Raw genomic sequence first — 4,834 nt, 5'->3', positions numbered from 1 at the left:
GCTTGTGTATCAGAAACCACTTCAAAAATACATATGATTTTGCCCTCAATCTATGGGCCATTGGTTCTCAAAGTATGGTCCCTGGATCAGAACCATTGGCATCACTTAGAATTTGTGAGTAAGGCTAATTCCTCAGGCTCTACCACAGATCAGAAACTGGGGCTGAGGCCCAGAAATGTGTTTTATAGTCTCTCGGGTGTTTCTGATGTGCTTTAACGTTTGGTATTCATTGCTATGGGCAGATTGTGAGCTTGCAGGGTAGGAACTGTTTTCAGTGATACCATAACTTCCATCCATCAGTCTCTAGTAGGTGTTTTGGAACAAATCTCACTTGTGTCTGGCCTCTACCTTATTTGCATCCCTCCCCTGGCACTGCTGGTGCTAAGGAAACATGATGCCCTTCCAGACATTTTTACGAGGAGGCATGGGAGAATGGGGTGTAGCAAGAAGAGTGACACCAGAATAAAGCCCTTTGATTTAATGAAGCAAGGATCCCAGGTCTGATGACAGGCAGGAATGTTCATTTAAAGACACTCATTCGACTTTCTGAAGTATGTGTCGTGGTTGTCGTCTTTGAGGTTACCACACAGGCAATTTGGCTAGATAGGATGCAGCACAGTTTTTCTTTGGGGCACATCCCAGTAGGAGGCTGTATCATCGTTTCTCCCACTCTGCACATCGACCTGCAATTTCCAGTTCTGTTTGCACATTTTCTCACATACCAACTACCTGCATAAAGGAATTATATAGATTTTTTTTAAACCAGGGACCAATTACAAAAAGATAGAAATAACAATAGTTTTTTGTGCACTGATTATCAAGTCCCTTACCAGTGGCATTGTTATATTTTTTCCTAATCCTCAGACCTGCTCTGAGGATTAAATGAGATTTTATAAAAATATACACAATAAAATTTTGATGTATGTATGAGCCTTTCTGAAATCAAAATTCTGAATATAAACACTCACCAGGTATCTATTCCCCATTGTTTGATTGGGAAAATATATGTAATACATTCTTTCTTTTTATTTTTGTAACACATTATTTCTAATAAGTATAAAAGCCTTAACCAGTTTCATAAAATGGAAATTAAACACACATAAATCACCTAAAGAAAAGTAAAAAAAATGACTAATAGAAAATGCTCAAATCTTCATTGTAATGCTTCTTATTGTCACCCAAATGCACATGGCTTTTGTTGGCACTTGGTCAGATTTCAGAATATCTTTACATATTTGTGAGGCCCTACAAATTGCATGTGAAATGTAACTGGATTTGTCCTATATACTGTCTTTTCAAATGTAATATAATTTCTCATATATACATGAATATCTATGTATCCATACCTATATAATATTGAGATATAAATTCAATCTACAACTTTTTGAGAATAACCCAAAAGCCATTCTACTAGGAATATATTCATTAGAGAGCCATTCTGCAAGGCGTGCCTACATATTACATGCATATCTAAAAAATTTTCTCATCACATGGTGTAGCACATAGAAAACCCTGAAGAGATATTAGAACTCTTTTTATCGGGCTCTGTGTTGCTCAGCTAGTTCCTATTTAATCAACACATATAATGGGTCCCTACCATCTTATCTTAACTCTTGCAGAGTTAAGAACTCTGCAAGAATGATGGAAATAAAACAATGAACAGGAAGAAAAGATCTGAGAAGCTTATATAGGAGGTGGTGGTGGTGGGGGGAAATAAACACGAAAATGAATAAACAAAGTAACTGCAAGTTGCAGTAAGTGCAGCAAATTAAAAAACATAATGGAATGTAGTAGAGAGTAAGCAAATGAAACAGTCACTTTTGATTTCTGACTGTTACCACCACTGTTATCTTTTATCAGCTGTTTAATTCTCCTCCAAGGATTAAATGAGATTTTACATACATAATATTTATGTACACGTAGTCACATATATAGATGTGGGGCTATCTGAATGGGCCTGTTACTCCTAAAATTAGGATTAAAAGTAACAGTGGGGCTGTTGAGGAAATTATCTCTTAGGAAATGATGTTCAAGCCTAGACAGAAGGATGGATGGAAGGGATCTTGCTATGTGAAGATCTAGAAGAGTGTTCAAATAAGTGATAGCATAATGTGAAGGCTAAGAGTAGAGGAAGAACCTGCTATTTCTGAGATAGGAAAAGATTGCTTGACTTCTTTGTTTGCATTATTTTTCTTACTTTATCTCTTCTTTTTATTCTTTTGTGTCTGTAAGGAGTTTCCAGAATGGTCTCTGATCTTAAACTGTCTCTCTAGCCCCTCTCCCCATGGTCGTCTTCTTTCTCTCCATCCCAGATATCTCCATGGATATAACATCTAAATGTTCTTCTGCTTTCTTCAGCTGGGGCAAGTAGATGGAAACCTCAGATCAAGTTTCCCTCCTTTTCATTCTGATCTACCTTGAGCCCTGGTGTTTTGTTGATGCTTCCTTCCAAATGTCCTTTCAAAGGCTTGCATCTCTCTGAACTAGAGAGATCTTGGGTTAACCTTGGATAATGTTGCAGAATAATCCTGAATTGCCTTTGCATGTCTAGAAAGGGAAGTGAGGAGTTTTCTCTAGTCCTTTAATATAGAAAGAGTACACCATGCAAGTATGTGGTGTATATCATCAGTGTCCCAGAGACAGAGAGCAAAATCAACCATCTAAACTCATAGAACTTCAAGGATGCAATAGATCTGAACATCTTCTGAAGCAGCCTTCCTACTGTTATTAACTTCCTCTTATCCACCATCAATTTGAGCAGTTCTACAAATTCTAGAGAACCTTAAATACTTTTTCTAGGGGCAGACTGTAGTGTTATACAATTGTTTGTTAGGAAACTCTACCTCTAAAAGTGAGTTCTTCATTCATTTTGTGCCATTAGAAGACACGGATGTATCTAGAGAGTACAGTGCTAATTGAAATGAGCCATTTGGATAAAGACAAATACCATATGATCTCACTCATATGTGGAATCTAAGAAACAAAACAAATGAACAAAGGGAGGAAAAGAGAGAGACAAATCAAAAGACAGAACAACCTAATGGTTACCAGAGGGGGAGTGAGGGTAGCAGAATGGGTGAAATAGGTGATAAAATTAAAGGGTACAATTATGATGAACACTGAGCAATATATAGAATTGTTCATTCACTGTATTGTATGCCCAAAACTAATATAAACATTGTATATTAACTATACTGGAATTAAAAATAAGACAATGCAGTAAGCATGGTACACAAACAGTCCTCACTATAGTGAACTTTCTAAGCTAATGGGAGAATGCAAAGGAAATGACAATAGATTTGAAAACATGAAAATGAAAATTCTGTGCTCCCAATAAATCAATAAAAATTAAAAGTAACTTACATTATATGTTTATTAAAAAATTAAAAAATTGAAAAAAAAATTAAAAGTAACTAAGGCATTAGGAATGAAAGTTTACCTGCTACAACCTTAAGTTAAAAAGGGCAGATTATAAACTCATATATCAGTTGTTAACAACTTTGAAAATGTGAGCAGTGATGGAATGGTGGCCAGTTTCTTTATTTCTGAAGTGTTCCCAGTGTTCTTGTCTTAATTTTGTAAATATAAATTATAGAATTAATTTAAAGGAAGGAATGCTATACATAGATAGCTGAAATCTGATGTAAGATTTCCATCAGTCTTTAATCTTTTCCCCATGATTATCAGAATATGTTTCTCTCCTTTTCCACCTTACAGTCCTGTAGATATTTAGAAACAGTCTTTGCTGTCCTGTTAATCATGTCCAAGAGTAAAAAATCGGGAGATCTTCTCTGTAAGACCATGAAAATTGGAAGAAGTAATATTGTAGAATTGTTACTTCAGGAGTAATACTTGGTGCCATACAAAGTAAAGTGAGGCAGGGCTGGCCTGTGCTGGCCCTGAGTGTTAAGATAGAGGGGGCTTTGGAACAACATTTCTCTGCATTTGGATTCCCATTATTCTCCTTAACTGCCAACCATAGACACTGTGCTGTTGTAAGAGGTCTCGTATAACAGAGATGTTCCGAAGAAGTAAGGCAAACCTTAGCATCCCCTACCAGTGAGAAACCTGCCCCCACTCCCATGGATGTTTGCTAATAGGGATTCCATTTCCGGGACCCTTCCTGGACTTTTCTCGCAAATTTCTGTTTACCTGAAACCAATTGGGCCAGGAGTATGAAGCTTCCAAGAGTGAACAGTAGGGACTTCATGGCTCCTGAAACACGTAGGCAGTGGATTCTGAGTCCAGAACTCTCTCTTCAGTGTGACTGCACACAGGTCTTTATTTTCCTCCCTAGACAGGGTTGGGCTCAACCAGTAGACCAGTAGGATATAGGATACTGTGCCAAACAACCAGTCCATTGACCAGCCGCTCTAATTGAGGCATCACTATTCAAGAGCCCTATTCAAGGCATGCCTTGGGGGAAAGAGAAGGACTTAGAAGAGTAGGTGCCAACTTTGCTGACGTGTATGGAAATTTGGAGAGAAAAACACAAGAAGAATTTATGCTCCTCCCTCAAGGCTGGGTATTCCTGTTTATCATAGTCCTCCTGTGTTGGTTCTGAAAGTATTTACCTTACTGCATTGTGACTACCTATTCACCCAGCTGTCTCTTTTCTTAAAATACAATGGATTTTTGTGAGATTAAGAGTCACTTATGGTTTGTCTCCCACAGACCTGTACCCCTGGGGATAAAAATATATGTTTATAAAAAATAAAAAATTAATTAAAAAAAAATACAATGGATTTTTGAATACTGACTACATATTATTCTTTTCTGTGTATTAGTTCTGGGCATAGAGAAGTACCTCAGTAGTTGTTTGTTGAATGAAAAA

The 4,834-nt window shown here is 37.1% G+C and overlaps 1 protein-coding gene across 1 annotated transcript; it reads right to left on the bottom strand.

Annotated features, from left to right (window-relative positions):
• Positions 1-344: 344 nt before the first annotated feature.
• Positions 345-4,210, bottom strand: LOC116595111 (beta-defensin 126-like). The gene is made up of 3 exons (XM_032351092.1): positions 4,153-4,210; positions 533-729; positions 345-500 (listed from the first exon to the last, which is right to left on the bottom strand). Exons 1-3 carry the CDS (start codon positions 4,208-4,210, stop codon positions 345-347), a joined length of 411 nt encoding a protein of 136 aa, XP_032206983.1.
• Positions 4,211-4,834: the final 624 nt, after the last annotated feature.

Source organism: Mustela erminea, chromosome 7 (assembly GCF_009829155.1).
Source record: "Mustela erminea isolate mMusErm1 chromosome 7, mMusErm1.Pri, whole genome shotgun sequence".
In the NCBI taxonomy this organism is placed as follows: Eukaryota; Metazoa; Chordata; class Mammalia; order Carnivora; family Mustelidae; genus Mustela; species Mustela erminea.
Note: the sequence above shows the minus strand (reverse complement) of the source record. Positions and strands in the feature narration are given on the sequence as shown.

Bases quoted from the DNA above. Each gene is read 5' to 3' on its own strand.
- LOC116595111 (XM_032351092.1), bottom strand. From the start codon at position 4,210: ATGAAGTCCCTACTGTTCACTCTTGGAAGCTTCATACTCCTGGCCCAA. The intron at 730-4,152 runs GTAAACAGAAAT...TCCTTTATGCAG, and splicing joins CCTGGCCCAATTGGTTTCAG to GTAGTTGGTATGTGAGAAAA. The intron at 501-532 runs GTCTTTAAATGA...GCCTGTCATCAG, and splicing joins CTTCAGAAAGTCGAATGAGT to ACCTGGGATCCTTGCTTCAT.